Here is a 13,167-nt window from a genome sequence, read left to right as displayed (position 1 = left end):
CCAATAAAGATTATAGTCCACATATGTTGGTAATTATAATAAAGCTTAAATCAAAATTAAATTAATACTAATGCAAAAAGGAAATCAATTAAACACTAAAAATGACAATAATATTGAATATTTGTTCTTTAGTTTTGTCATTGGTTTAGACAATTAAAATACATAATCTAATTTTAATTTCCTTTAATATTTAGTCATGTAACTAATACTTATTGAACTTGTTTTAGCATGATTTAGTACTTTTAAATTATGATCATTTTACTTATGACTTGTTAATTTGCAATATTTGTTTTACGTGATTTCATTATTATTATTTTTGTTGGATATTTTAGTGTCATTAATCATATCATATTTTGTGTTTCTTTTTAAGAAACGCCTTAGATAGTTGTATTTTGGTAGGAGTAAAGAAATATTTGAAGTACAAGTAAATTATATGTTTGTATGAATACTTTATCGAAAAAACCCCAAAAACCGAAAAACCGAAAACCCCCAAAAAAATCCGAGGTTGAAAAACCCGAGTTTTATTGGTTTGGTTTGGTTTATAAATTTAAAAATTCGACACAAATGATTTGATTTGATATTTGAAAAACCCGAACCAATCCGGCCATGACACCCCTAACTCGAGGTAACTAGAATCAATTACAAAAACAAAGGACGATTCTAGTTTTACGCATTCAATTTTTGATTAATTATAGTATATTAATGAGTAAAAGCTATTTGATTAATGAGTTTTTTTTAGTACATATTATTTGAAATTTAGAGTAAAAGCTATTGATTTCGGTTGAACTCGTATCCAACTGGCTACTAGCTCCGCCCATAGACTCTAATTAGTTCATATTTGCATTGAGTAATCCAATAATGAACAACTAAAATATTTCCTTAAAAAAATATAAAATTTTCACGAAATATCTTATTTGGACAGTGCTATTTACCAGATACGCAACATGATTAAAGTTTCAGACATGCATTTTTGTTTAACGATAACTTAGGTCTTAGCTATGGCCTTAGGTCATCTATCATGTGACATTATTCCTTTTGGCCTTTTACGTATTACTTTCCTTCTGGCATTATACTTATGTTCGACTTTATGTTTCTCTTTTTAAAAAATTTGATAGTGTTATTTTCATTGCTTGCAGGGTTATATAGTTTATCCAAAAGCTCTTAATATTGTTTGGGAAAACGATAGACGCTTTTGGAAGTTACCCAAATACGAGTACGAATTAATTGGTGTACAAAATCTAAGTTGTAGAAACTATTACGATAACAAAAGGAAAAGGGAAACAATATCGATAAGATTTATTTTGGGTTGTATGAAGTTTGGAACAAAAAGTGGAAAGGAGGTCTCAAAATTCATTCTGTAAACTTGACAGAGATTTAGCTAGATATTGATTTAGCTGTACTACAAGAAAATTGTAAGACAAAAATAATTAGTCAATTATTGTCCAATCATGAATGAAACTCGTATGTTGAACTCAATTATAACTTTAATTAAGTTGATTTACGTTTGTTCTTTTATTTGTTTCAAGTTTTTCCTCTTTTCCCCCCTCCTAATAACTATATTACATATATTCTATTTAACTAGTTTCACTGGAAAAAGTTTAAAATACTCATCGCAACAAATAAATAATTTTACGCTAATAGTATAATTTTCTTTATATTATTAGTAGCAATAATATAATATGTGTATTTATAACCAATACTTAATGTTGTTAAAGACTTTAGCAACTTTGAATACAATGATATTAATTATGAATACAATATTGTTAATTATGAAAATTATACCAAAAATATTGTCAATTGACGTAATCAATAATTTAAAATATTTAAGAAAAAATTGAAGAAAAAAATATATAATTAAAGGATTATAATTTTCTTGTGTGTCCTCTAAGTAATTTACCCCTCGTTAATTTCAGAATTTTAGTGAATTCAAATATATATGGCAGAACAAATTACACACTAGACACTTGATTTAGTGGTTCAATTTGCATCACTACACCCCTTAATAACTACGAAATACTCATTGTTATGCAAACCATAATCGTCTTAGATGTTTTAAATACCCTAAAATCCATTTCATTGTCATCTAGTGAATTTAGTCAAAACTATTTGTTTATCGACTTAATTTACTTATTGGTCAAGTAATATTATATATACAAAAATTGAGACTTAATTTGACCATTAATATTTACAAAAATATATAATATGAATTAATTAAAATTCTTGCGACTTTAAAATTCAAATATTTTATATTTTTAAATATTGCATTGACATAATGAAATTGAGACAAAACTAGCTAGACTACTCCACTGTTCTTGTATTCATTGAACAATCATATATACTTGCTTTGCTTTGGAATATAAAAGGAAATCCACATTCATTTTTTGCGTTATTTAAACATTACTTTAATGCAACTAATTTAATAGGAGGAATTTTGACCCTTTTTGGTCAAACTTAGGCCCTTCCTTTAAAACTTTGTGACAGTTGATAAAAAGGGGAATGAAAAGAAGTTTTAAAAGTGAAATATATGAACCAATTAATTACTACTCCCTCCGTCTCATTTTATATGTATCTCTTTCTATAAATAACTAGACCACAATACTTGTTATTTTATAAAAATTATCATAAATTACCATATCTTACCTATTATACCCTTGATAGAGTAGTTAATTAATGTTAAAAATGTACTCATCATTTATTATAAAGTTGACTTAAGAAAACATTAAATAAGGGTAGAAGGGTAAAGTTACATCATTTCTTAATGCAAGTACAAAGTAAAAAGGTGACATATAAAATGGGACGGAGGGAGTAATATTTTAGCAATGAAAACGATATAATATAGTACTCTAATATTCTTACCGCATCATGAGAGTATTTATTCGAGATTTATCAATTTGGCATCAATCTCTATCTTCATGCATTCAACTTTTGACAACTAATTATAGTTAAGATGTCGACTTTGGAGTATATTTTTTTCCTTGTCCAATCATCCTAGGGACATGATGCATGTGCATATATTCTATCTTCTTGAAAATCCGTTTGTGGACATTCTTTAGCTTTAATGCGTAAGGTCTTACGTGTCATGACTTGATTCCATTTCCTTCTTTAGGTTATTGCATGCATGCATGAAAATTTTTCTATCTCTATATATATCTGATTTTTGTACCCCAAAATATTATAAGGCACTCAAATCTCCACATTCTTTATAATTTAACTTATATAGCAAATATTAAATGGCTTCAAAATCTCTTCACTATCAAGGCAATCACACTTTCTCTAAAACAGAAAAGGTGCAGCAAATTTCATGCATTAATTTCTTCCAATATCTATATATAGCAATTCTTGTTTCTCCCATTATACTTAGTTATGCTCGAGTTTATGTTTTTTTTTAAAGCGTTTATTTTGTTGTTTGCAGGGTTATATAATTTATCCGAAAGCTCTTAATATTGTTTGGGGAACTGATCAACGCTTTTGGAAGTTACCCAAATACGAGTAAGAATTAATTGGTGTACCAAATCTAAGTTATAGAAATTTACTATATATATACTACCTTACAATTGTAAATTGGCTGACATTGTCAATAAATATATTTGAATTACAGAAAAGATGGTGCAGAACTTATACAAGTAAATTGGTTGGAGGTAACTGGCTGCATTGACAATATTAATATAGCGAAGAAAACGTCATACGACGTTGGATTTACAGTGTCACTGATGACTGATGCATTTGGTTGGAGCGATTCACCCGTTTATCTTATGGCTAAATGGGGAGATAATACTCAATGGACAAAGGTGAATTTGACAACTGAGATTAATGGCAAAAAGATGATATCAAAAACTATTATGATAACAAAAGGGAAGGGGAACAATGTTGATAAGATTTATTTTGGATTGTATGAAGTTTGGAACAAAAAGTGGAAAGGAGGTCTCAAAATTCATTCTATAAACTTGACAGAGATCTAGAAACTAATTTACTGAGTGAAAAAGCTAGCAATACTACAAAAAGGTTGTAAAATAAAAATACGTTGATCGTTGTTATTCCCTAAATCAAAATTTAAAAGAAGGAAAAGCTCAAGTTAAAGATCTTATATATTTTTGTTCATGTATTTTAGAAGTGTGTTTTCTTAAATAAATTTGTGTTTTGTATTTGTACGTATTGCTCGCATCATGAATGAACTGTAATTCCCAGTCATATGCTTCTTTTATACTTGTATATATAATAAATTGAAAAACACCTATCATGGCTTAAAGTTGAAAATTACGTAATTTCGTTTGTTCTTTTATTTTCTTTCAAGTTTTATCCCTTTTAAAATAAAATAAAATAATTATATATATAACATGCGTTCAATTTAACTAATTTCATGTAACTCATCGTAAGAAGTGAAAATACATCAATTACACGTGACCTTGTCCTGGAAAGATAGTTATAATATTCGAACAATCAATTATAACTTTATTTGAATTCTTAAACTTAGATGTTGATAGTTCTAATCTTTTAGATATATCAGAATTATCGTCATATTAATTTATTCTTGATCATAACCTCATTTTATTCTTCGTTGATTTTTCAAATGCTCTCTCTAATTTTTTTTTTTTTAAGTGTCCATATTATCTTTTGACTTTATATATTATATATATAAAATATTTTGTGGTAATTATTGACACGAAAATATCTCTTATTATAGTGATTTAGTCACTTGCGATAATTTCAGTAAAATAGTTATCTAACAATTATATCTTTGTCGTATGTGATGAGATTTTCCATTATTCATAATGTTCCCAAGTCTTTTGAAGTCAGAGTGGGTGATATATGCACGTTTGCTTGAACATCTTCTATGATATTGCTTTTCCATCAATGATAAAAACGTACATTCACTTATGAAGTTTGTTTCAGTTGACCTGGTGATTCAATTTGCAACACTATATTCCTCGCAGAAACATTGTCATGCAAATTAAGAATAATCTTGTATATTTCAATTTTCAATTACGCATCATGCCTTATTTCATTATCCTCCAATAAATTTGATCGGATTACTTTATTTATTTACTTTACTTTTTGGCCAATTACTATACCATGTAGTATACAATTCATTATGTTTTCCCAAACTTATTTCAATTGATATATACTTGGTTTGACCATCATTCTTTACAAGAATTTAATTTAATTTAATTTAATCAACTGGATTTCTTACTACTTTAAAATTCAAATATTTATGATTTTCGAGGTAATTTGGGCTGACTAGAATCAAGTGATAGTTGATTAAAAAAATAAATGAAAAAAAGTTGTAAAAGTAGAATATGTGAACTATATATAGTACTGTAAATATTCAACGTGTGAGAATAATATACAGTGCCAAATTTGTTGTGGGTATATTATATTATTCAATTGGCCTCAATCTCTACCTTCATGCATTCAATTTTGACAACTCATTATAGTAAGGAGTATATTTTTAACTTTGTTTTTGTCGGTTTTATCATTTCCCGCGTTTAAAATAACTGGTAAATTTGAGTGAGTCACAATTTTAATTTGATGGATTCTGAATTCTAAAATGACGATCTTTCATTAATAATAATTGAGTTTTAAATTTACTATACATATATTTGATGATTATTTTAAACATAAATATACTACTTAAATAAAACTATTGAGTTCAGTCGAACCCGTATCCAGGCTACTCCACTGAGTAAGGTAAGCCAAATCCCATAAGGAGTAAAACGTTTCCTTAAAACAACTTGTAGAAAAATGCATGCCAACATATATATTAGAATATAAGACATGATATTTTATTCCATTTGATTGGTTGATATTCTATGCTAAATGTCTCTTAATACGTGTGATTTGATTCCATTTCTATCTCTATATATATCTGATTTTTGTAGCGAAAATTATTATAAGGCACTCAAATCTCTACATTCTTTAATAATTCAAACTTATATAGCAAATTAAATGGCTTCTAAATCTCTTCATTACCAAGGCAATCAAACATTCTCTAAAACAGAAAAGTACAGGAAATTTCATTCATTAATTTCTTCCAATATTGCAATTCTTGTTTCTCCCATTATTACTTTCCTTTATGCTCGATCCATCATGTTTATGTTATTTATTTAATATAGTGTTATTTTTGTTGCTTGCAGGGTTATATAGTTTATCCGAAATCTCTTAATATTGTTTGGGGAAGTGATAAGAGTTATTGGAAGTTACCTAACTACGAGTAAGAATACAACTTTTTTTTAAAATGTTTGCCAATTATTTAGTGTTACGTACTTGTAACTTATAGCTGAACTTTGAGATATATTTTGATTTCATAAAGAAGTTGAATATAAACTTTTCTATATGGAGTACATTTTGCATAATGAAAAGACAATATAAGAGTGCATAAATCATGTTGAGATAAATTTAATTATAATAATCTCCTATGGTATATATATGCAAAAATGTGAAGTAGGCAATAAAATAGCGCAAAGAGACTTTCAGAACAAATTATAGGCGCACCAAATCTAAATTATATATAGAAATTAAATCTGTACATTAATTAGATTGTAAAACTACATGTCATAATTTGGTATTTCAGCACGCTAACGTTTTTATTAAATATATTTGAATTACAGAAAGGATGATGCAGAACTTATCCAAGTAAATTGGTTGGAAGTAACTGGTTGCATCGACAATATTAATATAGCGAAGAAAATATCATACGAGATTGGATTTACAATGTCATTGATGACTGATGCGTTCGGTTGGAGAGATTCACCAGTTTATCTTATGGCTAAATGGGGAGATAACACTCAATGGAGAAAGGTGAATTTGACAACTGAGATTAATGGCAAAAAAATGATATCAAAAACTATTACGATAACAAAAGGAAAAGGGAACAATACTGATAAGATTTATTTTGGATTGTATGAAGTTTGGAACAAAAAGTGGAAAGGAGGCCTCAAAATTCATTCTGTAAATTTGATAGAGACCTAAAAACTAATTTAGTCGAGTGAAAAAACAGTATTACAAGAAAATTATAAGATAGAAATACATCGATTATTATCATTAATAAATCATAATTTATTATAGGAGAAACTTAAGTTAAAAATCTTATTCATGTATTTTAGAGTCATGTGTTCTTTTAATTAAATTTGTATTTGTATTTAATATTGTTCGTATAATAAATGAAATTTTGATTTTCCTCTCATATTCTCTCCTTCGGGACTTCACACCCTTTCCCTTTGTCGTATTTTATGGATAAGTAGTAGGGATCTATGAGGGTTAAAATACTATATTTTGAATATGAATTTGGATATGAAAATTTTCAAAACTTTAAAAACAAAATTGATATTTAAAAAAAAAACGAGAAAATCATATTTGAAGAAAAATTATTGACTTTCCAAACAAAAAGTCTTCACGACGACGGCTAGCTTCTAGTTCTTCCCATATCAATAGTTATTTAAAAGTCATGCAAAAGATGTGAATATATGTTACTAAGGTCTATATATGAGCTTAGTGGCATTTTAAAATTCACTTATCCAAGTGTAAGAAGTATAAATTAGTACTAGATTCACCCACAAATTATAAGCTACGATTCAAACTATTTTTTGAATATATAATATATATATATATATATATGTATATATTCGAATCCGATGATTTCTAATTTTGTATCTGTGTTAAACTAATTTCTAAGTATTGGAAGTGTATTAAATGTGAATTAGGGTCATAATGAACCTCCAACACCAAGTCGAGTTCAAAGTTTTCCTACCGATAATTTTTTTACATGAGATTATGCAAGGGTCAATTTAAAACGATCATATGTAACGACCTAACCCGGTCGTTATGAGTAAGCGTGTCACTCTCCGAGCCTACACCCTGGGCGGAACTGGCACTCGAAGACCATTGTTGGCCCCAAGCGAACCCTTGGCCTGGCTTACTTAACTCAGCGGAAGACAATATTCATATCTATAATGATAAATGAACTTAACTGAACTGAAATAAAATAACTGAGAATGTTTTAAAGATTAAACATTCAACTTGGCCAAAAGTGGCAACCGAAGTCTTAACAATAATATCTAATAATGAAAAGACTCAAAGGACTAACATCTGACTGTCTATGAAGCCTCTAAAACAACTGAGATGGATGTTGGGACAACCCACAACATCCTAATGAACTAACTAGAAAGCAATAAAAATGAGTCCTCTGGAATGCAAAAAGGCTCACCGACTGACTCTGAACTGCTCACTAGATCAACGGTGCGCTGGAATACCGATCTTAGTTACCTGTGTCTGCATCATAATAAAATGCAGGACAACTGGCATCAGTACATTGAATGTACAAGTATGCGAGTTGGAATGCTAAAACAATATAGGCTGGAAAGAGAATCTGAAAGAAACACTTACCTTGGCTTTTTTCAACTCATGAATACTTAACTGAACTCATTTCAATATAAAGCAGTTTAAACAAGTGCAATATAAAGAAAAACTGTTTAAAAATATGATGTCAACTCTATGTATATACAAGGATACAACATAACTCTTAAATGTATGTAACATACAATAAACTGATATATATAAAAATACAATAACTTCTGTGGGAGTTTCTCTTACCGACAACCATCACATAAGAGCTATAGTGATGATACAACGATCTACCTCACGCTGCCAGCACATCCTATACCCGGCCAAAGGTATAGAACCTGAAATGACCTAATGGATCCACTAGTCTATTGCGAAAAGGATTCATCTAAAAAGTATGACCCTTTTCTACCCATGATGGCTACATGGTTCTATGGTGACATGAGTTATCTAAACTCATGCTCGTCCCCAATTCGGTGCTCAATACTACTCCCAAAATATACTGGCTCTTATGTTTTAAAAACATACTTCTTCTGTGATTTGAGATTAGTGCTCAAAAATTTAGCTCAAAGGCTATCTTGGAAATCAAAATTTCCCTTCTTGCTTCTTTTAGAAAGCGATTACTTTTTCTGAAAACTAGCCCGAAGCCTCTTTGGAAATCTCAGTTTCCGTCTTATTTAAATGTGAAAACATTTTAAATCTCTTTGGGAATACTTAGTCCTCATATACTTTTGAAGAAATGAACTTCAAACTTTACTCTTTACTCTTTACTCAACTTGAACTTTAAGTCTTAAAACAAAGTTAAAACATTTGAAAAAGACTTGAAAAACTCTAAGAACTTATCTTGACTTGACTCTTACTTCTCTTGACTTTGATCTTAACTTTCCTTGAATTGGATTATGGATTCAAGGTTCATGATTTCATATTTATGGATGATTTCATGATATTTAGATGTACCTTAGAGTGTTGGAATCAACTAGAAAACGTAGGTACATCACTAAGGAACATGTACAAAAAGGTGGGGAAAGAATGGAGAGAACTGGCGTCCCTGGTGCTCTGTGAGGCGCGGGGCGCCAGTCCTCAAACGTCAGAGGAGCTTCTGGGGTGCGCTGGCTGGCGTGACGCCCCACCTCCTTCCCCAGGTTTTTGACGATTTTTCTTCTCCGTTTTTCATCTCTAAACTTCCATAGTTCTTTCCCCAAACAATTAGGATCATTATTACTCTCAATACCCAATATATTTAACTCTAAAACAACCCGGAACCACGAATCAAATCAACATTAGGCATTCAACAATCAACCAACAAGAATTCAACAATGTTCTTCAAGAACTTCACTTTCTTAACATTCAAACAACTCCAAATTTGCTGAATTGAAACAAGTTTGGCGTGTGGGTGAACTAACCCAACACTATGTGATCTCACATACCTTGTAGGGATCACCCCCGACGAATTCCACTCGCAAGGCTTGAGTGTTCTTGGCGAAATCTTGGCTTTTCTCCCTTTCTTTCTTCCTTTCTCTTTTCTCCAAGCCCTAACATGCCACGAACTTGTTATTGTCACCTGTGGTTTTCAAGTGGTATTGTTTATTGTTCTATGTGATTGTGCATGTTGTTTGTGATTGCTGGTTGACTCGGGTACCATGCTAATATACTAACTATGGATGACTCGATCGGATACCATGTCATACACTAACAATTTGGGTTTGGGTTATGTGAGAGAACCAGGTAAGTGATTGTGGTTCCATGAGAGGACTGATCATTTGCATTGTGATCATGTGGGACATGTTGTCATGCATTGGTTGACTTATGCGTTGTTGTTCCATGACATGTGACTGAGAGTTTATGTGGTTGATAATTGTTGTCATGTGCATTGTTCTGTGTTACTACTTGTGGTGAGCTGTTTACATTCCTATCTTGGATTGATTGTGTGCTCCTAGTAGTACACTGTGGTTTGTGTAGTGATGTTGTACTTGTTCTTTTCTTTGTTGAGTACTTCACATCTTCTACCAGCTAATCCAAGACCTCAGTTGAGAGATGTCCTGAATACAAGGGTGAGCTACGTCTTTCGAGTTGTCATGGGGTCTTCTGCTTTTCTTGTCCATCTTTTCGGAGATAGACACTAGTCTTTAGTTTATTGATTGATTCGGGGGTTGCATCCCCAGTTTGACTATTTTAGAATTTTGGTTATGATGACTTTTAGTTCTTAGAGGTTTTTCCGCATTAAACATTTTAAAACTATTTAGTTGAGTTTATGAGGACTCAATCCTTTGGTTGTTAAATTGTTTTACTCTTTATATGATAAACTTGGTTTTTGAACGATGTTGGGTTTGTACATGGTTCTCCCACTAGATTGTTATTGTTAGTGTGTGTGTCACTCACAACGGTCTGAATCATGACATCATATCTCTTAAGATTCTTCATGGACTTTGTCTAAAGCTCTGAGTACATTAGTCCATTGTAAAGTGAGGGATACACATCTACTTGGATGACTTCCATAATACTGTTTTTCCACTAATAATAAAAACATATAATCACTTGTGAATTTTGTTTCAGTCGATCTGATTATTTAATTTTCATCACAACATCCCACAATAACCATGACGTACTCATTGTCGGGCAAAGCATAATTGATCTTCTATATATTTTAATTACCCCAAAATTCATTTTATTATCATACAATTAATTTAATCGAGATTACTTGTGTATCTATTTGATTTACTTATCAAACAATTGCTATATCATATATCGTGTACAATTCATTATGTTTTTCCAACATTTCGAAGTTATTTCATCGACTGATATTTGGTTTGATCATCACTCTTTACAAGAATATGATTTAAATATTTATGATTTTCAAATACAGCTTTCATGCACATAATAAAATTAAGACAAGTATTCATTGAACAATTACACTTACTTTGGAATAAATATATGCTGACTAGAATCAAGTGATATATATTTCATTCAAAGAAGGTTATTTTAATTAAAGTAGAATATGTGAACTAATAATAAATAAGCAATGAAAACGATATTATTATAATAAACTACTACTGTAATATTCTAATTACCGTGTGAGAATATTTATGAGTAGTATAAAGCCAGTTTTGCAGTTGACATATAATTATTCGAGCTTTTATCAATTTGGAATCAATCTCTACCTTCATTGCATTCAATTTTGACAACTCATTATTATGTGGAGTATATTTTCTTAACTTTTTTTGTCTGTGCGATCATTTTTCACGTTCGAAATTAATTAGTATGATTTATTCGTAGAGTTTCAATTTCAATTTTATAAGTTCTGAATTTTAAAAAGGTGACTTTAAATAATAATAACTGAATTTTAAATTTAATATTGTATATATATCCAATAAGTGTTTTCAACCAAATATAACGATTGAGCAAATTAAAACTATTGAGTTAGATCAAATCAATATCCGAGTTACTAGCTTTGCCCATGACACTTTATCACTCTGATTAGTTCAGATTTGTACGGAGTAAGCCCAGAAGGAATAATTTAAACGTTTCCTTAAAAAAACACTTTACAAAAATGCCTATCAACTTATATTAGAATATAAGACTATGTTATTCCATTTGGTTGGTGATATTGATCTTAACTTGATTCCATTTCTATTTATATTAGACACAGGTGCCCGTGCTAGTACGGGCCCAATATCTATTATTTTTTAATTTTAATTAATGTTATATAGATAAAATTTAAAAAGTTGATTAAATTTTAATGTAATTTTTAGATTTTTTAAGTTGTTAATTATTTTTTGTTTGCTCAAATTTAATGTGAAGAGGTCCTTAATTTGTTAATTACTTTTGGTTTGTGCAAATTTAATGTGAAGAGGTCCATTAAGATCCCCATAATTAAAGTATTTTTCGTCATCAATCGTTAATTTTTTACTCAAAGTAGATACAAGATATAAACAAATATTACCGACATTAAAAATAATAAAGCTATAACTAAATAATATGAATTCAAAACTAAAAGTCATAGCTAAAACGGATCTCATAATTTCAAAAATATTATACACTAGTTAAATTATAATAGAACAAAAGAAATCATTTTTTAATTTTTTTTTCGAAACATGCTGAAGCAGGGCACGTTGACAGAGACGTGCTTGCTTCAGTGTGAACTCTCTCTTATATAATAAGAGAGTATATATATTAAGCATAGGGGAAGATGCCTTATTTATTTTATTAATTATATTTTGAAAATTTTAACTTGACTATTAGTATTTTATATAATTACTTAACGATAATGATAAAGTCAGGCAAAAATAATTAATTTCTTAATTTATTAAAATAAAAAAGTAAAACAATTTTTTTTTTATATTTAATATAAGAGTAAACTAAATGATTCCATTTATTTACTTTATTAATTATAATTAGAGCATGTGAATTAATTTCCCATAAAAATCTCAGTCAATAAGATGATAACATTTTCCTTAATTCTGTCATTATTTATCCTTTCTTCAATCTCTTCTTATTATATAGTATATCCGTTCATTTTTACTTGTCATATTTAAATTTCACCTATTTATTAAAAAAATAATTGATATAGTTATTTTATTACACTATTTCTATTAATTAATGTTTAATATTTAATTAATACGATAGATAAAATGTGATTTAAAAAAATTATTAATATGAAAAATGACAATCAAAATGAAATTTATTTTTGAATAATGAATAAGTAAAAAAAAAGAGATGAAAGTGGGACCTGTCATATTCTTCGATGACATATTAAGAAAGTGGGACCGATCATATTCTTGAATGGGTATAGTTTGTAGTTGAATAGAAAAAGGAGGACCTTTTTAAGAGTTTTTA

At 29.3% G+C, this 13,167-nt stretch overlaps 1 protein-coding gene across 1 annotated transcript; it reads left to right on the top strand.

Annotated features, from left to right (window-relative positions):
• Positions 1–3,184: 3,184 nt before the first annotated feature.
• Positions 3,185–4,056, top strand: LOC102603809 (protein PHLOEM PROTEIN 2-LIKE A9-like). The gene is made up of 3 exons (XM_006362535.2): positions 3,185–3,287; positions 3,413–3,489; positions 3,599–4,056. The coding sequence occupies exons 1-3, from the start codon at positions 3,231–3,233 to the stop codon at positions 3,957–3,959; spliced, it is 495 nt and encodes a 164-aa protein (XP_006362597.1). The 5' UTR covers positions 3,185–3,230; the 3' UTR covers positions 3,960–4,056.
• Positions 4,057–13,167: the final 9,111 nt, after the last annotated feature.

The sequence above is a fragment of the Solanum tuberosum genome, unplaced genomic scaffold (assembly GCF_000226075.1).
Source record: "Solanum tuberosum cultivar DM 1-3 516 R44 unplaced genomic scaffold, SolTub_3.0 scf00406, whole genome shotgun sequence".
NCBI classification, from domain to species: Eukaryota; Viridiplantae; Streptophyta; class Magnoliopsida; order Solanales; family Solanaceae; genus Solanum; species Solanum tuberosum.
The sequence above is the reverse complement of the archived record's forward strand: the minus strand, read 5'-3'. Positions and strand labels throughout refer to the sequence as shown.